The sequence below is a fragment of the Terrapene carolina genome, unplaced genomic scaffold, assembly GCF_002925995.2.
Source record: "Terrapene carolina triunguis isolate 2854851 unplaced genomic scaffold, T_m_triunguis-2.0 Scaffold32862, whole genome shotgun sequence".
Taxonomy (NCBI): Eukaryota; Metazoa; Chordata; order Testudines; family Emydidae; genus Terrapene; species Terrapene triunguis.
The window spans coordinates 218,954-242,217 of record NW_020697213.1 but is presented as its reverse complement, the minus strand read 5'-3'; the positions used below and the strand labels follow the sequence as shown (position 1 = coordinate 242,217).

Sequence of the window (23,264 nt, the reverse complement as noted above, 5' to 3'; positions counted from 1 at the left end):
GTGACACAGGGATGGCTGCTGAGACACTCTCCAGAATGTGAGGACTTTTTAGTCACTACTTTTTGTGCTTCTAAATAGACTTTTGTACATCACTGCTCCAGGTGCTGTTCCGGTAAGGACCAAACCCTCTGGCCACATTCTAACCAGAAGTGAATTTCTGTGGCATAGAGATTTAGAATGGGACTAGCCTCATGAATGGCTCAGGGCTTGCCTATGTAGGGTGGCCAGGTGCCTGGTTTTCAACTGGAAAGTCCAGTCAAAAAGGGGACCTGACAGTGTCCGGTCAGATCTATTGACCGAACACCTAAAGTCCAGTTACTGCAGGATGGGGAGGTGCTGGGTCATCACCCGCATCAGCCCCTACAAAGCTAGGGCTCCCCAGCTCTGCAGGCGAGTCCCTCCTGACCCAGGCAGGGAGGTGGGAGGGGAAAAGCAGCAAGCGATGGGGGAGGGGGAGTTGAAGGAGGAAGAAGAGTGGACTTGGGAGGGGGGGAGAAGAGATGGAGCCCCAGGGAAAGATGTGGGGCAGGGAAGGTTTCAGTACTCTGATGGAGTGTCCAGTTATTAAATATTACCAAGTTGGCAAACCTATGTCTATCTCAACACTTAGTTTGTGGCAAGCCAGGGTATAAATGTACCCGCACTACCCTGCCACACACTAAAAGTTCCCAGTGTGCTTTGATGTGCCTGCTTTGAAACAGGGTCAAAGTGCACTAAGGAACTTTGAGTGCATTGCAGCAGGGCCCAGAGGGCCAGTTAGTGCTTGGCAGGCTAGCACAAGTTTGCTTTACACCTCAGCCTTCCACAAACTAAGTGTCCATAGAGACGTACCCACAGTCTAAGAGGGGTAGCAGATTGTACTGGGCTACATAGACTAATGCAAGGATTGCTCTGGATTTAGCCACCATACAAGGCAGACTGTTCCATAAAACACAGTGCACTATATAATCAGCTACTCCGCAGGCACAATTGAGACTGTCCCCTCTACTGCCTCCCCTCCAGATCACCTAACTCACGGGAAAGAGCAGCACAGACCCACCTTCCACCCACCTTCAGCACTGCGTTTCCCTGTGACTAGGCTCTATGAAGCGGGAAGGCTCTCTCTGCCCTGGCCTTCTCTGCACTAAGCCACCATCCTGGCTGGGCTGGGCTGAGTGCTAATCATCTAGACATGATGGTTATTTATTACAGCCACAAAGCTTTCGTCAGCTGGTTCCCAGAAACCACTAATTTCCTTCTACAACACAATTAGCACTCCATCAATCCTGCCTTCATGCTCTTCGATCCTTCAGGAGCGGGTCAGCAATTCCCAGCAGTTCCCAACTAGCATCCAAACCAAACTCTGTAAATGCAGCTTCTAGAAGACACCCCAAACTGGCCTGCATGGGAGTGGGCCTTGGGGCACAATTCCGGTCCCTTCCCAAGCTGCCTGTACCCATTTACATTGCCCTGCTCCAGTGCTCTGGCCATCCCTCCCTTCTCAGCATCAGGCTTCAGGCTCAAGCCTGAACAAACCAGTTTCAGGCAGGAGGAGAGTCTAAACCTGCTCTTTGAGGATGGCCAGCTAACTCTCCCCCATGCTGGCTACGAAGAGCTAAGCCTTGCGCTTCAGGCTGGGATGTGGTCTAATTAAACAGAGGAGCTGACCGAGAGAAGCCCCTGGCACCTGCCCAGAGCACACCAAGATGTAGAATTTGGCTGGACGATCAAAGACTCGACAAAAAACCTTCAAAATCTCAACAGCTTCATTAAGCAGGAAACCTGAACCAAATCCCCACAGGTGTGGGAACCTGTGCCACCAAGGGCTCAGATAGCTCTGCCAAATCAGCGCATGACTGCAGGGGACACGCTCTGCATGGAATGAGTCGATTATCCTTTATCCCTGGTCAGAAAGAGGAACTTGACAGAGCTATTAAAAAGCAGAAGAGTGTGCAGTATTGTCAGGGAAAAACAGAACGTCCAGTTACCACACCGATTAGGGAATTGTTCCACATTGCTAACAGTTGCCTATCCAGTCCAGCTCTTCTCTACAATGCATTCTGCACCATGTTCTAGGAGTGGAAGGTTCTTTCCCTTGTACGTGCTCCCTCTAGAAGAATATTCACGACTGCCCTAGAGTAATCTCATTACAGATTACAAGACAAGGAGGAAGGGCGAGCTGGCTCCAGTGGTGCAGACAGCGACTGGTGCCGAGAAGAATGGTTATAACGTGCTCCCCACAAAAACTCAGATGTGTGGATTGGGACTTCATTTTTGGGCAATTTGAAGCTTCAAAACAGCCGGAGGCAGAATCTCCATAGCAGGCAAAGCCTCCTTGCTCCCTCTGCTCCCAGTCAGACAACTGCACTCAAAGAGCAAGAGGCTAATGGCTGGTGGATTGATGTCTGCTGTTTTAGCCCTACTGGAGTGAACTAACAGAGAATTGTTCAAAGAGGGAAGGGGAGCAACCAGTCCCTCCTGGTTCAGACTATTACCACTACTAAGGGCAGTGAAGAATTTTCAGACCCGGAGTTCAAAACAAGGGCTCTTCATATGAAGTTCAAATGCACAATACCTCCACCTATGAGTCGTGTCCTTTGAAGGGTGGAGGGACCAGACAGCTCATCCCCAGTTCCTGGCAGCACAAGGAACGGAACTGAAGCAGGAAAGAGAATATAAACCAGCACAATGAACGTGACCAAGGGGTCAGCTGCCACCCCATCCTGGATCTCATCTGCAGCCATGCCTGCGGAAGGACGACGCTATCCAAGTTTCCAAAGCTTTCGACGCTTCACCACCAGCCTAGGATCTGCTGTTCACAGCTGCCGGGATTCTGTCATCTTGGGGGATTTTCTAGCCAAGTTGGCACAGCTCCAAAGGCTTCTCCGGTGTCAGCAGTAGGAGGGAGAAAGGGGAGCCATTTGTACATTTCCCCCTAGCCAGATCACCTGCCCCCAGAAGACACGACTAAGGAGTACAGCTGAGAAGGAGCGCTTTCACAGTAGGCTAACAGACTCACCACTAGCCTTGCCTACACTAAGGACATTTTGGAAAGATTCCTCAGTATTGCTGTCAGTCCGGAAGAACCAGCGCTAGCAAATCGGTTAGACTTGCTCCCAGCAGGCATGGATGACACAGGGTTGAAAAATGTACCAGCAGCAGGTGGGCTGTCTACATTAGGGCTTCCAATGTCGGTAACTCCAGGGAAGGGAGAAGCAGTGCATGGGAAAAAAAATTTCACAAGTTTCCTCTAGTACAGACAAGGCCAGTCCCCTGCCAAACACGTAGGGGGAAAAGCCCTATGAACAAGGGTGGATTAAAATAGATTTTTTTTTTAAATGGGTGCATTTAAATTGGGTTTTTCTTTGTAAAATAAACCTATTTAAAATTAAATATTACATTTGAAATTATGACAACCTAAGTTAAGGCCTCAACTTACTATCATCTTTTAAAATAATTTAAATTAAAAAAAAAATCAAGCAGTACATTTGCTATGGAAGTTTTAAAGGAAGTCAAGCCACTGAACAAGGGGAAGTCACTGGCTAAGCACCTGGGACCAGGGCTTGAAAGCGCTAAGCCAGCTTTCTGATAGCAGTAGTCACTTCTCTAGGAGGTGGAGAGGGCAGGACAGTTCTTTTTCCTCTTCCAATCTATGAATACAAATGAAGTTCAAGAGGATAAGATCTAGTTTAAAATTTTAAAAGGACACCGGTGACCAGAAACAAATCAGATCAATTCACTATCTACAGAGAATACTTCCTCCTCTGTTAGTTTTAAATGCAAAACCTGTTTTGTATCATAAGTATTCTTATCAACACAAGACGAAGTTGTGGTCAACACTGGTGGAGCTCTTCACTTTACAGCCTCATGCTGTTCCACTCAAAGCAGTTCTTTGGGTTCTTGGGTTCTTACAGTCTTGTGTGATGTCCTCCAAAGATCCTGCCCAAATCCTCCAGCAGAGACAGTGAAGGGATGACCCGAAACTTAGAGTGGAAGTAGTCCGAGATCTTTCTGAAGCTGGGATAAGCAGTTTGGTGGGTTTTTTGCCACTTAGACCGCTGCAAGGCCTTTCAGGGATAACCCACTAAGTGCCAACCATTTAACATTAAATATGTTAATTACAACATAGGTGAAGGCTGCCTCTCATAGCAGAGGTATAGCGTAAATCCACCTAAGTAGGCACTGACCTGGTCTCCACAGGATGGACACACCTAGACCTGAATTAAGTTAGAAAATGTTGTCCTGCATCTAAGTGCCCAAAATTAAGCACCCTACTAAAATGGTCCGATTTTCTATGCATGGCCCACTCCCACTGAAATGGGAGCGATCGGTGCGGAGTACCGATAAGTGACCCACTGTCAGCAGGGTGCCTACTACTGTGGCTTTAGGCACCCAGTGCAAGAGTTCTGGCCAGAGCTACTTCGGGCAGGGCTGTTTTGTCCTAGTCCCCTCTCTGGTACTGGGCCAAACACACTTTTTTCTTTCTACAGCCCCGTCAGTTGCAACAAACTCCTGAAGTGGTTCCTGTTTAACAGCTGCATTGTGAAAGATTCATTGAGGGCCTAATCCTGTGCTCACTGAAGTCAGCGGCAAAACTCCTATTGAGACTTCAATAGATGCAGGATCAGGTCCTAACACGACAAGTTCACCTGTGTAGCTCTGCACATGCTCTCCCCAGCCCTTCAGAGAGGCTCTCCCTGCATGAACCAGTGACCTCGGGGGCTCTGGAAAGGCAGAGAGAGAGGTTGCTGAGGTCAAGAACACTCCTGATGCAAGTAGGCTAGGCAAAATTCAATTTTTTTTTTCAATTGTTGACTGATAACATCAATGTTCATATTTAAGCATTTTTTATATTTATCTATTTAAATTTTCACAGCAGTGGGAAATTAATGACAGTACATGTTGAGATTCAAAAAAATAAAGCCTCATAACTTAATACATATTATCAACCTCACATGTCAAAATCCTCAAAGTAAATATCCTTAAATCAAACTTTAATATGTTTTCAAGCAGCATTTTTCTTACTTTGCCTATCTGTACATTTCAGTAATTGATGGAAATACTCTTTTTGTTGATTTGTGTATTTATGATGCAATTGACATTCACTGTTAAAAATCTATCCTCCCATAAAAGGCAAGGAAATAGTGAAAACATCTCAGCATTCACATTTTAAACGTCCTAGCTCTGGAGCAGCTGGTGATAAGGCATGTTTTCAGGTAGAGAATCGGAGGAACCCAGATCCTGAAACCAGACAGTTGACAGTGAATCCTAATTATACATCTTTGAAGAAGGGGAACAAAGCTGAAGGCAATAACTAATGAACTACAAGTCAGCAGAGAGTAGAGAAGAAAAAAGCAAACTAGCTACAGCCCACTATGAACTAAAACGGTCTACAGCTTGGGGAAAATATCTGAAAAGCCCTCAAAGTCTCTCTTAGTCCTCTCCACATCAAATATTTGCAACCCAATTCATGAAAGCACCATTAAAACCCAAACAATATGCCATCCTGCTCCAATAAAACACACACAATAGACAATGTGCACTGCGAACATAAAACAGGACATGCAGGCATTCAGAGCCGCTGAGGCAGAACCATTTGCTTTGTTTAGAAGTTGAGGGTTTCAGTAATGAGAGTGGCTTTCCCACCGTCTCAACCACAAGGGGGCATTTGCCCACTACATTTTTGGGGATACCTCCCCTTTACATCTCTCCTGAATACGAACAGGATAGAAATCAGTATTACAGCAAAACCTGCACTCCTTGTTCAGCCCCATTCAACACAGAGAATTGTGCTAACCATCTTGTTTCTGATCATTATTTTCCCCAACCAGAGAACTGCCATAGCACAAAATTGAGTGTCAAAACCCTCACACTAGACCCTCAAAGTAACCTAAGCCACGAATGCACCCAACACATATATGGCCTGCTACGCATGTTCCCATGGAGCCCCAATATGCGCACAAGAGCTGCTGACAAAGGCTCGCCAGCTTACATTAGTGGCACCGGCACCCACACTTCTTGAGCTTGTGTGTCATGAGAAGTGAAGATTGTGTGGCTATTTGCATCTGACTTTTGTCTGGGTCTGATCCAAATGGGCATCTGCAATTAACCCAATCATGTCAGATAGGAATGTAACCAACAGCAGCAAGGCGAGTGCAATGCTCCGTGGTGAGACAGGACGCAGAAAGCAAAGACAATGGGTTGTGATGACAAGCCAGCAGAGGGGCTGAGAGATAAATAGTAGAGGGATTACACAGGGGCTGTGCAGCCATCTGATTCCACTCGTTGGGATTCTAAACTACCTACACATTAGCCAGACTGTCTGATCCTCTGATTTAGGCTTCTGGCATTTTGCTGGAACTGTGTAACAATCGACACAGAATGATCCAATACCAGGCTCTCCTGTAATTTATGCTTAGAAGTGTTACACATTAGGTTTTAAATTTGTTTTTGCCCCCCCCCCCCCCCCGGAGGCTAGTAGCATGTTCTCAGAGGGCAAGAACAGGCTTTTGATATCATGCCCTCTGCTAAGGGAGCATCCCGATGGGAATGCTTAGGGCAGCAGAGCTGTCCAGCATGGAGGAGAAGCGGCAGCATTAAGATGCTAGGAAAGGGGTGGGCAAACTTTTTGGCCTGAGGGCCACATCTGGGTATGGAAATTGTGTGATGGGCCATGAATGCTCACGAAATTGGGGGTTGGGGTGCCGGAAGAGGTGAGGGCTCCGGCTGAGGGTGCGGGCACTGGAGTGGGGCCAGAAATGAGAAGTTCAGGGTGCAGGAGGGGGCTCCGGGCTGGAAGTTGAGGTGCGGGTGGGGGGATGAGGGCTCCAGCTGGGGGTGCAGGCAGCGGCTCTGGGCTGGGACCGAGGGGTTCAGAGGGTGGGCCGGGGATCAGGGCTGGGGCGTGGGAAGGGGTCAGGGGTGCAGACTCTGGGTGGCGCTTACCTCATGGAGCTCCCGGAAGCAGCGGCACGTCCCCCCTCCGGCTCCTATGCGGAGGTGCAGCCCGGCAGCCCTGTGCGCTGCCCCATGCACAGTCGCCACCCCTGCAGCTCCCATTGGCTGTGGTTGCCAGCCAATGAGTGCTGCAGGAGCTGCACAGAGCCACGGCACGCACGGAGCAGGGTAAGCCCCTGACCCTGCTCCCCGGCAGGAGCTCAAGGGCTTTATTAAAACATCTGAAGGGCCGGATGCAGCCGCTGGGCCATAGTTTGCCCACACTGTGCTAGGGCTTTTCAATTCCCACTTCCCCTTGCCTCCCTGTGCAGGTGCAGGAGGCAGCCTTATAGTAGTAATGCCAGCCCTTTGCTCTGGGCATGTCAGGAGAACATGCCACGCCTTCAGTTCCTTTGAAGAGCAGTTTCTTTTTTATGCTCATTAAAAGGAAGCGATCCCAAACTGGCAAAGCTGATTAATAGAACAGAACATTTCACCTCTTTGGTCTAAGCCTGTTTGCCAAGTTTCGGTCTCACTCAAAGCGATCAAGTTTCAAATGTCTCAAAAATGGGGTTGTGTAATAGGAACGCCAGCAGCCAAGGAGACCTCTGGCCTTGGGGTGTGTCGTGTACTGGTGATGCTCTGTGCAATGAGTTTTGCAGTAGTCAAAGCCAACTCTTGAGAGGAATGAAAAATCCTCCAACTCAGAACCCCTGCCCTTCTGAGCACCACTGACGAGGCGATTAGCCTTCATGTGTCCTGGCTTAGCAGCACAGCGCATTATGTACTTCTCACTCACCTTCCCCAGCGCCCAGGTGGGCTCCAACCTTGGGAAAAGTTTGCCACAGCATCACTCTCACTGCCCCACCAGTCCTTCCAGCTCAAACCCTTGGTCATCGCTCCCTCCTCTGCTCTGGCCTCTCCCCCTTCCCCTGCCCCATTCCACTCCAAGTGTTGCTGTTAGTCCTGCCTACGATGACCAGCCACACCTTCTCCCACTCCTGTCACTGTCAGAAGTCTGAGCTCCTCCGCTTCCCAAGGCCATACCCACCTCCAGCTACCATATGCACAGTGCAGCAGGTTGCCAGGAGGCTCCATCAGCTGCTGGGGCCAGGAGGGGGTTCAGTCACCAAGCCAGGCCATGGGCTCAGAGCGAGCTCGGACACTGCTGAATTCAGTACCAGCAGGTGCTGCTCTATCCAGGCTCCTCAACGGCAAAGGGGACATTAAAGCAAGGCCTTTCCAGCCTCTCTCTGGAGTCTGCCCAGACACAAGGGGAGTTCTTCACAAACAGGCCGCAGAGCCTTTGCAGACTGTTCCAATATCGGTTCTAATGGCAAGGTATGGGAAGACTGCTGCCGAAGGAGCATCCCTCTGCATTACCACTCACTGGATTCCCGGGCTCTAACACATTACCCCAAGTTGGCATGAGACAAAGCCAGGCTCTCACGGTGCTAGATCAGAACTTAGCATTCGGTCACAGCCCCCCAAAGCTGCCTTCCAAAAGACAACATTTTCAAGTGACCAAGAAGAAGAAAGTCTGTCACCAGAGGGTTAACGCTGCATTGTAGCATCTCCTGACACAGCCAATGAAGTACCAGGGGCTGCACCAGGGGACAAAGCAGACTAATGCAGCCAGCTCCACCTCCGGAGTAGGTCTCTGCCTGTGACAGGTGCATAGACATGGTTAGCCGTGCCCACCTCCTCAGGACCCATGCTTCGTATCCAGAGGCAGTTGAGCTGTGAGAGCAGCCCGTGTTGAGTGTTAATATGGCAAAGAGCAAAGGAGCCAAGGCCATGCAGAAAAGTTTCATCTGGTTATATGAGCTTCAAGCCAATAACTCCTGCCCTCTTCCTTCGGCTCTGTGCTCCCATTGGATCGGTTCAACTGAGCAGCACAGCTGGACCAAGATCCATGCTGTGAGGAGAAGCTTGCCCTTGCTGAGGGAAGCTAACTAGAGTTAATATTAGCCTCCTGCAGGCAGTCAGAGCACTTATCCCAGGATTACACAGCTCCATGCACCTTAATCTTCCCCTCCCTGGTGGAGATGGGCGAGCCCTGCGAGGTGGAGCACTAATCCAGAACTCCGCAAAGGGGCCTGCTACACAGCTGGCCACCAGATGTGGATGTTGGTGTCTTTGTTCTAAGTTGCTTTCCAATACAGTCAGGAAGTTAAATACCACCAAAGCATAACCCAAATGGTAGAACACAGGTGGGTCATTTATACCCCGCCCTGACTTTCAAGGAAGGGCTAAAGGCTTGACTCTTTGGAAAGGAAAAATCTGTGAGCTGCTGAGCCATCAATGATTTTTGAGTGAGTGAAACTAACCTGATCAGATAATCCCAAAGACTGCTATGAACATGGCAGCAAAGCATGTGCACAGCCAGAACCTCATCACATCTGACTGCTAAATGCAGCTCCAGATGGGGGAGCCTCATTCAGGATTGGCCAGGTGCAACTGGAACTGTACTTGCAAAAAAGGCCAACCAAGCCCGCTTAGAACTCAAAGAAAACATTTGTAACATTTTGACAAATGCTGAGATTCTAAAAAGGTCTAGAATTGAATTTGGTAACTGAAAACCCATGTCAGTGAAGGGTTGGCCTCAGCAACTGGCACATCCCCGCTGCACGTGGAAACCTGGTGCTTCCATTACTGCAGCTCTCCTCCCAGCTAAAAGTGAGCCAAAGAGGACCAATAAAAGGCAGTGTAACATGACCAGTTCTTGGAGGGAAGGAGAAGAGTCAGAGCTTGTCACCATCACTTTCAAGAGTTGCATAATGTATTTTAAGAGGGGCCGGAGAGGATGCAAGATGCCCAGCAAGGAATCACAGCTTGGAAGGTCCATCCCTCTCAGGACGGGCCGGAATGCCTTGTTTGTGCCCTGCCCATGTCTGCTAACGCTGCTGCTGCTGTCAGGATCACATCTGGGCCTCAACTGTAAGCCACCCTCAGTGACCGATTCTAACCCTGCAGATTAACGTGGTGTTTGAGGAAGGATGCGTTACAGCATTTCACAGCTTAAATTCACAGAAAAGGAAAAAGCAAACAGCCCTTTGAAGACAGGGACTGCTGCCCTGTAACAGCTGGAGCCTGCAATTCCAGCAGGGACAAAACTGGGAGCTTGGTTATCATTCAAGTGTGCAAGCTATTGAAGTCAAGGAATTGGCTACAACCTAGCACCCTGTTTTCCTGATGTTAATATGTAGTTCACTGGGACATGAAAACAGCCCCGAATCAGTAGTTCCTTCTTGCCTTACAAATCCATGAATCTATGAACTGCATGGATGGAAATACAGAAAGCAAGGAGCCACCAAAAGTGAACACAGAACTTCTAACTGGGGAGGGAAAATATACAAACAAACATGAAGAAGCCACCTACGTAGCCGGGAATACACCCTGGAGTAATGTGCTTGGCCTCAGCAGTTTTTCCACATGCTTATTTTTGCAGCGTAAACGAAGGACAATTTGCCAAGGCTGGTCGGATTTTTAACCCATTTTAAAAGCAGAACCAAGCACTGTGATATACTTTGTGTTGGAGGGAACCCTCAGATTTTCAGGGAGAACTTTGCACAATGCCACTTTTCTAACTGGGTGGGCAATACCAGGTGCTCCATTGATAGGCTTTGGAAAGGGAATTAGCCAAAGGGATAAGGAGAAAAGAAAAGCAGGAGACCAGTGACCAAGGTCCCCCCAGTGACTAAATACCACCCCCTATATGAGCTACTCTGAACCAACCATAACTTGACGTGGTGCGAGACTTGTTAAACATCTGCCTAACAAACCATTGAAATCTCTGCTGCCCGCCTCAAGCCGTAAAGCCCTGACAGTCAGGCACTAGCCTCAGCTATTGCTCTGTACGAACAAAGCTCTTCAAAGGTGAAAATCCGTGAGACTGGTACCCAAACAGCCTGGTGTTTTGAACTGTTCCCAGAGTGGGAATACATGGGACTATTCAAACACTGGAGGTATAGTCTACAGGAACTACAGGGCACTGGCTGCATTGTAGATGGCAAAGGTGACTGTAAACAGGAATGTGTTAACAAGAACCCAAACAGAGGAGACAAGAATGCAGGAAACATTTCGAGATGGATGCATTTGTGTGGGGGAAGACCAGTCTTCTGCAGACAAGATGTGCTTCTCTCCCCTGATATGCTGGCTGGACATCTGGACAAAAGATTCTGGACTTCATTTCAGTGATATGAACAGATGCCATATGCTCTCTCTAATTACGAGAGACCATTTTGCCACATATGCACCCCTTCCCTCCTCCTACGTCTGAGGCCAAACATTAACCCACTGCTCCCCAGGGAATATCAGACCTGATGCCTGCATCTGCTCATAAGAAATTAGAGCACCATCTGGTTCAGCAAGGGTCAGCCCAGTAGTCTGACACCAGCAGAGGAAACATCATCAGGGAGGAAGGGTGGGGTGAGCTGGTGATGGTCACAGAAAGACAAGTGCTCCGCATTGCCAGCAGCATTCAATGCAGGTTTGAGTCCAGCACCAACTTGGAAGTGCTGGTGAGCAGCAGACTCTCAGAGCAGGTCCAGAAGGAAGCTCAGAGAGCTTACTGACATACTAATATAAAGCTGCAAAAGCCAGAGGCTGGTCTATGCAGCTGTTGCTCACAACTGTTTGTCTCACTATTGCAGCAGGGCAGATGGCTGTGCTTTCAGCGAGTGGTTCTGAAGCAGCCTTGGCCATGGACTCCTTTAGTGCAATGCTTGGAAGACACCAAAGCCACTCACCTGCTAAACTCCAGGACACAGGCATTCAGCAGACTCTGCTGTCAGCTGGAAGCAATAACGACTGGTAGCCCAATGAATTACTCCTCCCTCCTACGCTACGCACACTAAACACGCCCGTACTTCGAGAGAGAAACGCCTTCTTTGCTTTCAAGTGAACGAGGTAAAAGCAAGGCAAACCCCGCTTCAGAGGATTTCATGCCCTTCTCTCATTTAATCCTCTTCCCCGGCCCTATTATCTTCTCTAATTCCAATCTATTGCAAGAGCTGCCTTGTGCCAATTAGTCTGACCCTAATGAGCTGCAGCTGTCATTTTAAAGGTGCATTGTGGTGAGCGTGGCTAGTCAGCTCTGAGCCAGAAATGCAGTCATATCTGTGAAAGTAAAAATAATTGAAGTCTAGCCCCGAGCCTGGCCATTGTGATGGTTTCGGATCATTTGGGAAAGGGAAGCAACTCCCAACACTTTACTTATATTGAATCACAAAATACGTCTAGGGTGCCTGCTGCTGTAGCCTAGCGCCGCGGGACCCAATCCCCGACTGCAGCCTCTGGGAACACACATACCAATCATCTAGTTCTCCTTAAGCACCTTATTCCTGAGCTAGTGCACCTACGCACACAACCCTGCCAGGCCTGGCCAGGAAAGTAGAGCACTTACTCAAAAGGAACGAGCTAGTGGAATGACAAAGCCTCACACTCGCTAGTGACATTAGACAGAAGAGTCAGTACAAATACGGCCCTCAGAACTTCCACAGACTTTAAAGCTTGTGGGAAGAGACGGTAGGAAAGTGGGAAGGCGCCATGGTACGGACGCTCCAACAGGACATTGACTTCTCCAAAGTTAAGGCATCCACAGGTGCAGTCTGAACTTCTCAGGAACTTCTAAACTCCTTCAGAAGAGTCTGATCCACAGACCCCACCTTACAACAAGCACCCTGATCCTGTAAACCGTTAACTGTTTGAGTAAGGGGTTCTCAAGCTCTGGCCCCTTGCTGTGAAAGGGACAAAGGGAACACTGGAGGCTGGGGTCGCCGTAGAGAAAGATATATGGTCTGGGGACATTCTAACTGTGCATTTCTGTCCTGGCAAGTGTTTGGGCTTCTTTAAATTGCACCTTAACTCTGAACGTCTTGGGTTTCTGCTGCTTGTCTGGTGTATGGCTACAGCTCTCCTGTAGGGTTCACCACTTGTAAGTTACCAAGGTGTTCTACCAACCTCAACTCCAGCTTAAAGTTCATTGCCTGGAAATTAAGATAAAGTTTAACAAATGAGGAAGTGGTCATGTGTGTTTTGAAACCCAGGTTAGCTCTATCCCCTGATGCAATGGAAGCTGCCTTAGGGCTGAGACTTTCTCTACCAAGTATACTAGGATCTTAACCCCTCCCCCCACTTGTTCCCTCCCTCTCTCTCAGCCCTTGATGAGGACCCCTAACTCCACCTGTCACTGCCAGGGGTTGGTTCATCCCCAGCTACTCAAATGGCCCTTAGTATGAGCAGAAAGGAAATTCTGCCCATGCCAGATGTTAGGGAGGGGGGCTGTAAAAGCTGCTGTTGAGCCAGATCTACCTTGGTTAGTTACTTCATTCCAATTACTGAGTCCTGAATTAAATGCTTAAAATAGGCTCTCCTCATCCCTCAAGCTGAAATGCTACCATTACCCCAAGAGTCAGTTATCTCCCAATGGCTGCTCGGGGAGCAGATTTTCACAAGTCTCCTTCATACTGGTAGGCAGTGACATTATAAAACCAGGCCATACTGCAGCTTAACGGTGACGCTGCAGGTTGTCCCTAGAACACAGAATGTTACAAATATTCAGACACTAAGTTTATTGTTAACCAGCTTTAGTAAGAAGAATTAGGCCTTTTGCAGACTCGCTTGCCAAATCGCGGCAATAACTGCAGTGTTTCAGCACTGGCTACAAGCCAAACATGCATCTGCTGGCAAACTATATGAGTGGGCATGCCCTCCAGCAGCTAATTAGCAAGGTGGCACACAAGCACAAAGACAGCAACAGTTAGCACTAAAGGGAACAAGAAAGATTTTGGTAAGGTGATTAGAACACAGCTTTAAATACACTGATGAAGATACTGAGCCTCAGCAGCTAGGAGAACTGGGGGGGGGGGGGGGGAAGGGAGACGCGTCGGCGTCATCAGGGCAGTTTCTTTTAAGCAGTTAGCTGACCAATATCTCTATAGCAGTATCAACTGCAGAACCCTGCAGGGAAGACTGTGCAGCATGTTACTCTCTGGGCAACAAGGCTAGGGGGCCTCGGCATGTGGCTTTGCCAGACAGGAAACATATCTAGGAGATCAAGTGTAGAGAACTCTCAGTACTGCCACAGCCTGCAAGGAGGAGCCTCTGAACTTCACCCCTGGTACTTTAAGATTCCTTAGAACACTTGTCATGCTTAGTTGATTACATACCCTCAGTGGTCAAAGCTGCAGAAGCCAATACAAAAATGGGAGGATTTTGCTAGTGTATCTGCAGTACACCAACACGGCCTAAGCTTCATGGGGACCAGAGTGACACTACATGGCTCTCCCTGCTGCAGAGCCTCAAGACACTAGCATCCCAAGCTCCTGAACCATGTCCTCTATTCACGGCTAAAGACAGCCAAAAAGGTCAGAGACACAACACTAGACAATAGCTGGAACAACAAAGAGGAACCAGGGCCTTGACTCACATTTTGCTTTCAATCCCAAGCACTACAAGTGCACCCATCTTCCACCCCCTTCCCATGCTTGCAGAACCATCAGGGACCAGGCCTCAGAGCGAGCACAGCATCCATTTCACCTCCATCAGTAGCCAGCATTGCTCAGCGCTACATTAACCACAGGAGTAATGGTCACGGAGGAGACCCCACCCCTCTGCTGTTAAACTCCATTACAGGGAAGATAGGCCTACCCACAATCTGTTGGGAAGGGGAGAAGAGAGACTTGGGCTATGTCTTCACTGCAGAAAAATGCAGTGCTCTTGACTTGGGTTAAAACAGCAGTGAAGACATGGCAACACTGCAGCTTGATTTAAGCCTACAGGGCAGTCCCTGTGGTTGAATTCGAGCTGCTAACCTGAGTTAGAGACAAAAATCTCTCTAATATTCTGGGGCCAACATGGCTAGAACTACACTGCATACAACCTGAGTTAGAGGCAGAACTGCTGTGCCTTCACTGCTTTTAACCCAAATCAAGGTCAAGAACACACCTTTTTTTTGCAGTGAAGGACAGGCTCTTAGGGCTTCTCTTCAGGACAGCGTTAGCTCAAGTTAGCCCAGCTCACACCACACACAACCCTGCAGCTCCACAGGGTGAGAGCAGCTGGGTTAGCAGCACAGCGTTTGGATGAGCAGCAGAGTAGCCGAGTCCTGCCCCTGCATTACTGGCTGAGCGTCAGCAGCGCCCTGTTTATGGCCAGGGCCGGCTCTAGGCACCAGCAAAACAAGCAGGTGCTTGGGGCAGCACATTTGCAGGGGGCGGCGTTCTGGCCATCTTTTTTTTTTTTTTTTTTAAACTCACTTCCTCCCCTCTCGCAACACTGCAGAAGCGGAGAACCCATGGGACCCTGGGAGCTGTAGTTCCTTGCCTAGCTCCCTGCCTATAGAGCCAGCACTGGAGCAAGGAAAGAACTACATTTCCCAGCAATCCCTTGGCAGCTATCAACAGGAAAGGGAGGGGGAGGGAGTGAGGTAGCTGAGCCATGCTGCAGCTTGCTGTGACTGGAGAGCTGGCGGCTAGAACGGGGTGGCACTGTGAGTGGGGGACAAGTGTGCCCAGCCCAAGGAGTAGAAGGCTTTGCCCCAGATATCCCCTTCAGAAGACTTCCCCAGACTGGATTAGGGATACTGGTGTGACCTCACCTTGCAGCCCCCAAAGAAGGAATTAGGTGGACTAAAGGGACATATCTGAAGCCTAGCAAGGGAGGTACGTGGATCCCACTAGAATTTAAAATGAAAAGTAAGGGAGGGGAGGCTCTGCTAGAGGACCTGGGCAGCTTTAGATACAGTACCAGGCACGTAGGAGGATTTCCACTTCTGAGCCATGGAAGCAGAAATTGACTTTTCCTTTCCAGATATAGCTAATATTCAGAAAGTGAATCTAGCACTTGCCTTCCAGATTTGAACACCCTCAAAATTCAGGAGTGCTCAAGCTCAGTTTGGGCAGCTGTTACTTCGTTTCTCCCAAATCAAATATACTGATCCACTGTAACTTGCTGTAGAAAAAGTAGGATAAAATTGAGCAAGAAATGCTTCCCAGTGATTTTTCGGACTGGAATTGCTATTTTTCAACAGCCATTGCTTTTTTTTTTTTTTTTTAGTTTTTTTTGTTTAAAAGGAAGACAGTGATTGCATTGGCAAATTCCCTATAGAAACAAAGAGTGGAACAAAAGAATAATAAAGGCACCTCAACTTTTCCTCATTTATGTAGGACAGTCTTATAATATGCATCCAGATATCCTCCAATCACACAAGCTGAAAATTGTTCCGCTTTACTGCAGTTCTGTAACCATATGGGAACCAATCCTGTCTGTGTTCTGTGAACATCCAAAATTCCTGATGAATGACCCACCCTGGGAGTGAGTTACCAGTGACCCAGGGCTGGGACAGCAGGAGGGTGCAGGTTGGGGGGGAGAGCCCAGGGCTGGGGTGGAGGCAGCCAAAAATTTTTTTGCTTGGGGTGGCAAAAACCTAGAGCCAGCCCTGTTGATGGCACAGCCAGCTGGAGGCTAAAGCTCCACTAGAGCTTTGTGGGTGTGCACAGGAGCCTGGCTAGGAGCACTTGCATTACACCATGCGCTAACGCCTCAGCGAGGACAAGCCCATACTCCCCCAGCACCCCTCATGGCCGGAGGTGACTAGAGACATGGGGTTGCCAACATGTCTCAGAAAAGCTGCAGCTTGTTCCCCACTGTCCCCTCCACAGAAAACTCTCATCCCCGGGGGCTGCCAGCAAAGCAGCGAGATTTGGGCAGGGAAAGATGTGGAACATGCTGAATTTTATCTAGATTGCGGTGGTCTTGCGGCTCTCCTTCCTCTTTGTGAGCCACACAGGCTGAATTTTAACCTGCCCCATTCCCTGGAAGTTCTACTCTGAAGTCTCAGGAGCCTGCTTTAAAACTAACATAAGGAAGAGCTTCCCATCCCCCAGCTCAGAAAACCTGATCAAATAGTGCACTAGAACACATTCACACACAGCCTCCCTTTAGAGGGAGTCCTGGGAGGGAAACACTCAGCATGGGTCCACCCCCCAGAAATACAGCCTCTCTAAACCGCGCCCATAGCTAACCAGCAAAGGAGGGGCAAGCGGTGTGCTACAGATGAGCCCAATGCCCTGCAAGCATTGCACTGGCTACCACTCCCAAGCATGAGAAGCATCTGAGCAACCAACACATTTGCTGTGCACCTCTAATTGCTGCCTTCTTGCCCCTGGATGCATCTTACAGCAGCTACTAGCTCTGGCTTTTACAAAGTAGTTGGACGGCATTTTACTTTCCTGGTACGATGGCACTTCTGTGATATGCCAGTACCAGGTGATTGGTCCATCCAAGATTAGAGTCTTGTTCCCAAATAATACTACTGCACAGATTCTATCAGGTCTCTAACCATCATATTACAGGGGCCTTTCTATAGACGGCCACTTTGGCAGGGCTCAGCACAGAGGAGCACCATGAGCCTACCGACTGGACCAGTTACCCAGTCCTCACGCTAACTGCCCTTTGCCCACATCTCATGAGACCGCCACGTAAGAGATGCTGGAACATAAGAACAGCCAGACTGGGTCAGACCAATGGTCCAGCTAGCCCAATATCCTGTCTGACAATGGCCAGTTCCAGATGCTTCAGAGGGAATGAACAGAACAGGGCAATTTCAAGTTACCCATCCTGTCATCCAGTCCCAGCTTCTGGCAGTTAGACATTGGGGGACACCCGGAGCATGGGGTTGCCTCCCTGACCATCTTGGCTATCCTCCAGGAACTTATCTAATTCCTTTTTGGCCTTCACAACATCCCCTGGCAAGGAGTTCCACAGCTTGACTGTGCGTTGTGTGAAGTATTTCCTTAAGTTTGTTTTAAAACTGCTGCCTATTAATTTCATTGGGCGACCCCTGGTTCTTGTTACATGGATATACAAACCCCAAAGAGGCTCTCACTTGAGCCATGTACCAATGGGTCACTAGATAACGTACAGCTGATGAACTAGTAGCTTTACAATCCCCACTAGAAAGCAAGAAGCATCTTGTAATGCATTCCAGATTGTAAAGTGAGGGAGGCTGCCTTTTGAGCTCTGGCATCTCAGAGCTGTCTCTTATGACTGAGGTGAAACGTACAGTACAAACTTCTAAAAATGTACAGTTATTTGTTCTTCTGTACAAGAGGATAAAAGGAACCTTACAATACGAGACAAGGAGTGAAAGGGGAAACAGATGGAGGAGGAGAAATATTAAGTCTGGCACATAAGACCTGAATGGAAACGTTCTCTGCTTCTCGGCCAATAATTAGAGACCAGCCTGCAATCCCATCAGCTGAAATGTAATGCCATGGAGAGTGCAAGTGACAAGTCCATTTTTTGTTAAAAGCAATAACTGTGATTGGAGCTAGTGAAGTGACGTGAAATCTTTTCCCAGCCACTGCAGAGCAACGCTGACTTTCTCTCCAGAGGCCCCAAAGGCTCAAATTATCAGGTTACAGCTGAGCTGGGGTAAATCAGCATCCTTTGGCAGCTCTAGTCTTCATGCTGGGGTTCACAATTGTGCACCAGCTGGAGCCCCTCATGTTATAACTCTAGCAACCCGGCAGCAGCACTACCAAGTCCCTTCAAAATTCAGAAGGGGGTTCAGGGATATGGGTAATGGACTGCATACCCTTTTTACTCTAGGTCACCAATTCTAATGCAGTCCAGGGTGAACGTGGCCTCAGTAGACCCCATATAACGGCTGTTTGGTGCTGTATGTGAAAACATGTGTGTTCTCAAGCCAGTTCCACAGCCCAAAAATCAACATAAAAACTGACATTTGTGGGCAGCCATAGCAAAAACAAACAAAAATGCCAAGATGGGAAATGTGCTGAACTGCACTCTGCTACTGAAGGAGGCACCTACACCGCCAATGCCCAGAATGCACCCAACTACAGCCTATGGGCAGTTCTTACACATCTCTGTACCCCGATGGGAATCAGTGCATTATGCTCAGCATTTCCAGCCTGATACTGTAATGTATTACGACACTGACTTTTGAATGGAATCCCATTGTACGCAGCAATTTTATCTTGGCAGTCCCAAAGCACTGACCATCCATCTAGAATTACTCGTTTGAGCTCTTGGAAGGCTGGATTATTTTATATTTCTTGTCTGAGCGTGTCAAAGAATGGTAGTGCTAGAGTCATATTTGCTTTGCATGGCAGAACATTATGCAGTCTCTTGTCATGTTGATCACTTTTACACCAATTACTTCCACCAGGACTGAATTCTTATCGCCAGTCACTGGCTGTGACAGAAAGGCCCAGGAAGTGCTGGAAATCTCCCAGCAAAGTCTCATGAGATTTCTAGCCCCGTTTGCAAACCAGAGGCTCAATGCCACCAAGCCTTCCATTGACTCAGGACTCTACCACAGGTCAGCAGTTTCAGGCTTTACATTTTAAAGGGTTAATGTAATCGTTAGCAGCAATCACTGGAAGAAGGTACCTCAGAATCAGCCACATGAGCACAGGGAGGATTTAGAAAGCTGTACTAGAATTAGAACATCTAGCCTCTGAGTACTGCAGGATTTACTTCGACAACCTTAGGCCTGCTGCAAGACGGTAAATTCCGGAGGCGGCAGCTACACTGCAAACCTACCCCTGTTCTGGCAGCCATCTGTCAGAGTACAGGAACACAAGAACGGCCAAACTGGGTCACACCAAAAGTCCATCTAGTCCAGTGTCCTGTCTTCCAACAGTGGCCAATGACAGGTGCTTCAGAGGGAATGAACAAAACAGAGCAATTTTGAGTGATCCATCCCAGCGTCCACTCCCAGCTTCAGAAAGTTGGAGGTTTAGGGACACCAGAGCACAGGTTTGAATCTCTGACCATCTTGGCTAATAACCGCTGATGGACTTTAAAAGGAAGCTCTATTGGCAGCTTCAGGCATCAGTTCTCACTAGAATCATAAATGTTGTTGAGAAAGGGCAGCCCAGGGAAGGCAGTAGAAGAGCAGACTCACTCCCTCTGGCTCTCCAGCTACCCAAACAGCTCAATGCAGGAACTGTAGGCCTTAAAATGGAATTACCTCTCCAGAAATCAAGGTTTCTCTGTCCGCTTTCCTGATGCATCTTGCAAACTAAGATTCATTTTTCTGTTTGGTTTAGAAGAGAAACTGCTCAGTTTCCCCTACTTGCTACCACAGATTACTAATGACAGAGTCACTCCCTAGACCAGCAGATAATTTATGCTCTCAACTCCTTTTAATCACAAAGTTGTGTAATAAATAAATAGACAACACTCTAAAAATACCAACATCTCCATACCACAGCATGCAGACTTCAAGGAAACGGCTTCCCAAAGGAATATCAAACCTGGACCACCTTTTACCTCCAGCAAGAATCAAACCCTTTCACAGTATTAAACAAATTACGTGCAAGCTGAATTCTGCCTGCCTGCTATAGGAGTGCACTGGATGGCTAGGACAGTGAAATAAAATACACCCCCATAATTTACAACCCTTCTGAATGTAGCTTTCTGGTTTTCTTACTGCTATAATCTTCCAGATAATGCAGTCACCCTCACCACCAACGGTGGGTCAGCTTGCTGCATATTTCAGCTTTCCACAGGTAAATTCCTCTTTTAAGACCCTCTGGATCTGCCTCCAATCACCAGCACCTCTCCCATCACATTCTTTGCACCAGCATGTAGACGCTTTGCTTCAGAAAACAGGTTTGCAAGACCTTTCATCAAACAAGGCTCTGGACACATAAGCAGTCTGTCCGAGCCAGGATGTTCAGGGCACAGGAAATGATGCTGTGAAGCCATCCCAGCTTCTTCCAGACCAGCTCTCAAACTTTTGCACTGGTGACCCCTTTCACACGTAGCAAGCCTCTGAGTGCGAGCCCTCCTTATAAACTAAAAACATTCTTTATATTTAACTATTATAAACGCTGGAGGAGAAGCGGGGTGGAGGCTGACAGCTCATGACCACGTAATAACCTGGGTCACGACCTGCAGTTTGAGAACCCGTCCCAGATCATCCCATCCAACCTGCAGTCCCAAGCTGTGAGTCCCAGAGCTCAAGGCTCTTTGCAGAATGCCACCCACACACAAGCAATCAGCAGTTTGATTCTAGTAACTTTACAGAACATATCCAAATCCATCACCTAATATTGCAGTTTGCTTTCCTTCATAAAGGTTTTAGGCCACCAATGACTTTCCGTTAGGGAGACGACTCATTCCCACAAAACCAACACATCAACATGGGCCTCTAGTTAAGGGAGGACTGCTTGGAATAGCTGACAGCATGTGCCTCCAACTCCATGCAAACAGAAAACTTTGGCCGGTTGCTTTGCAGCCCAGCGTTTAAACTGTTCCAGTGGCGTTGGAGCACATCACTCACAAACCTTACTGCTCAAGCACCCACGGACAGGTCTGTACAGCTGCATTCTCAGTTACAGGCCCTCAGCTATAAGGGACTTCCAACCACAAATACTACCTTGCGGGTTCAATTGCAGACGCTACCCTACTCAGCCACTGCAGAGTAGCAGCAGCATCTCTACTGGAGGCAAAGCCACAACAACAGACTTGAGTATCAGAATTGCACTAAAGCTTTCACCATGGGCTGGGGCTTAGCAGCGAGCAGATGTTGCTGCTAGCATGAGAGCCAGGCAGTGAACGATTCCCCTAAGAAAGGAAGGGAGGAGCCAAATTACATCTTCACTTGCAGTTTGGGGCCCCCAGGCTACTTGTCATAAATTCCCCTAAAACACCAGACAAATCAGGCATGGACTTACACCCACTGCCACATCTTCCAATCCCGGGAATGCAAGCACACTTCCATATAGTAGATCCACTACAAGGGCTGGGGTGAGGACTTGTCCCCTCTAACCCTGGGCTACTTAGAGATGATAGACTGTGAAACAAGAGCTTTCACTCTAGCAGCCCTATAGACAGCATCTTCAAAGAGGACTCAATGGCTATCCCCACTGCTCTGCTTCTGTATTACGGAGAACCCAACCGGGACAAATGCCACAGAGCAGGAGCTTTGAAATGCAACTGAGGGAAAACTGCATGCGATAGAGCTGTTCAGTTTAGGCCCACACACGAAGTCAGCGGGAGGAGCTTGTTTTCAGGCACTCTCCTGCCTACAGAGCTGCACCTGTGAACAGAGTTCCCCTGCCCAGGGACGGGGTATGAATGAGCAGCTGCAGGAAAGCAAGATTCTGCTGGACCAACCCAAAGTAACCAAGTATCTAGCTCAGATGTACACACCGGGCTGCTGCTCCTACACATACTCCCGCCCTGCAAGATCCCACCACTTTGGGGATCATACTGCACCATGACCCAGACAAGCTCTTCATTTCACCCCCAGCGTTTGCCTCTAGACCGCACACAGACAACCCTCCATGCCACCTTAAGCCCTAGGATTTCAGAGCCCGGACATACACTAACAGCGATACTATCTGTCTTATAGCAGCGCCTGGAGAGGACAGGCCAGGCGGGGGGGGGGGGGGCAAGCGTGCGAGGCGCTGTACAGACACATCGGCGCATGCAAGCCGCAGACCGGCTTCGGGGACTTGCCCAGGGTCGCACCGGGAGCCCAGTCTCGCCCGCTGCCTCCCCCACAAGGCCAGCCTGGCTCCGGGAGCCGGGGGGGTGTCACACACACACGGTACCTTCCAGCAGCACCTCGCGGCCGGCCCGCTTCAGCGCCTGCACGGCCTGGTCGTGGGTGGCGTCGCGCAGGTCGGTGCCGTTCACCGAGAGGATGGCGTCCCCGAGCCGCAGGGCGCCGCAGCGCTCGGCCGCCAGCCCCGGGAAGATGCGGGAGATGAGCACGGGCATGCGGTTCTCGCGCCCGCCCTTGATGCTGATGCCCAGCCCGCCCGCCTCGGCCTTCACCACCCGCACCCGCCGCACGCCCGGCGGCGCCGGCTCGGCCGGGGGCGGCGAGAGCGGGCGGGGCTCCGGGCCGCCCCCCGCCGCGCCCCACTCGGCGCCGTTGGGCAGCCCGTTGGGCGGCCCCGCGGGCTCGGGCGGCGGCTCCGAGGTGAGGCTCAGCGCCTCGCCGCTCAGCTCCGCCGCCACCCGCACCCAGCGCTCCCGCAGCAGCAGCTCCAGCAGCCCCGCCTTGGCGGCGCGCGTCCACACCGCCATCCCGCCGCGCGGCTCCTCCGCCGGCCCGGGCCCGCTCCCGCTCCGGCTCCCGCCGGGCCCCGCTGAGGAGAGGGCGGGCGCGGCCCTGCCATTGGTGGAGGGGCGCGGCTCGCGCCCCGGTCCGGCCTCCTTCCCGCGGGGGGCGGGGGCAGCGCGTCGATGGGAGCACGCGATTGGTGGGGAGCGGGAAGGGGCGTGTCTGCAGGCCTGAGCTCCGCCCCCCCCAGCGAGTGGCAGCAGCGGGCGGGGTGCCACAGCTCAGGGCTCACCCC

At 49.7% G+C, this 23,264-nt stretch overlaps 1 protein-coding gene across 1 annotated transcript in view; it reads right to left on the bottom strand.

The window, feature by feature from the left end:
• The window catches only part of LOC113409373 (beta-2-syntrophin-like), a 49,316-nt gene extending 26,324 nt beyond the window's left edge, over positions 1 to 22,992 (bottom strand). Inside the window, exon 1 of the mRNA XM_026663200.1 lies at positions 22,512 to 22,992. Within this exon, the coding sequence (XP_026518985.1) occupies positions 22,512 to 22,992 (481 nt within the window). The remainder of the gene's footprint in view (positions 1 to 22,511) is intronic.
• Positions 22,993 to 23,264: the final 272 nt, after the last annotated feature.